Raw genomic sequence first — 1055 nt, 5'->3', positions numbered from 1 at the left:
GGTGGTAGCAGAGCAGGCGTTTTTAAATCTGCTCCCTTCTTTTCGATGATGGCGTCCTAGCTGATTTTTAGGCTCCTTTTCCTCCCAGTCCTCATGACGTCCACGACTATTAGGTTACGTAAATGACTACCCTCATCTCCAAAGTAAGTGAGAAAATATGAACAAGTAGATTAAAGGGTTCCAACACCAAGATCTAGTCGTGTAGTCAATGCCCATGACAAGAGTTATGCTAAGTTAGTTTGGAGTGCAATGCATTTCGTGGGAGATTGATAAGTCCATTCCAATGGTAGCTAAAGAACAAAAGGAAATAATCTAGAAGTTCCTCTTTTTTAGCAGTGATTTCCGTTTAGCACCATAATGTGCCACACCAGCTACAGGGGAATTTGCGTAAGTTAGGTTTATTCCACTGTAAACATGCCTACGCCCAAAAGTATCGAACTAGTGAACGAACACGGATTATTGCGTTGGGTACTACTAAAAGTAGCACTAATTTCGGAAATTTTTCAGGCCTTCATTCCGCCTTATGAGTGAATGGAACAGTTACAAATGAAATAAAGCATGACTTCTCGCTTTGTAAAATGTGCTAATTGTCATGCTTTATTAGTATACCGAGATTCTAGGATAAAACAATAATTGATTTCAAAAACACAACAAAGAAAATATGGACTTAAGATAAATCTAAAGTAGATCTGCGTGAATTCAACCGCTCTGCGTCAAATTTGCTAGAGTGATGTCACAGATCTCGGTCGGATCTGCCTTGTCGGCTGTCATACCGCCGACGATGGCGGCGGTACAGAGGAGATGGGGAGTGTTCCTGGTCAGGACGTCGTCTGTATTCACTACTTTGTGGCTAATAGATGAACAGACCAATGGACATTCAGACAAGTAAAGTAGTTGGAGGAGAGGTAAGAGACAAAAATAACAAAATCTGTCATCGCTTACGCGTCGCGGTGAAGAAGGACCTCTAGTGAAAGGAGAGGTTGGTCCTTTCGCATTTCATCCTAAGGAATAAAACTGAGGACCAAATGAGGCTGAAGTGAGGATGTTTAAACCAA

The 1055-nt window shown here is 41.6% G+C and overlaps 1 protein-coding gene across 1 annotated transcript in view; it reads left to right on the top strand. All coding sequences in view use genetic code 11, as the record gives it.

The window, feature by feature from the left end:
- EGR_10393 (Histone H2A) overlaps positions 1 to 1055 on the top strand; it is a gene marked incomplete at both ends in the record, with an annotated part of 11808 nt that overhangs the window by 2170 nt on the left and 8583 nt on the right. Inside the window, one exon of the mRNA XM_024499642.1 lies at positions 729 to 828. Within this exon, the coding sequence (XP_024345949.1) occupies positions 729 to 828 (100 nt within the window). The remainder of the gene's footprint in view (positions 1 to 728; positions 829 to 1055) is intronic.

This window comes from Echinococcus granulosus, assembly GCF_000524195.1.
Source record: "Echinococcus granulosus chromosome Unknown EG_S00215, whole genome shotgun sequence".
NCBI lineage: Eukaryota > Metazoa > Platyhelminthes > Cestoda > Cyclophyllidea > Taeniidae > Echinococcus > Echinococcus granulosus.
This window is presented reverse-complemented; position numbering and strand designations above follow the sequence as displayed.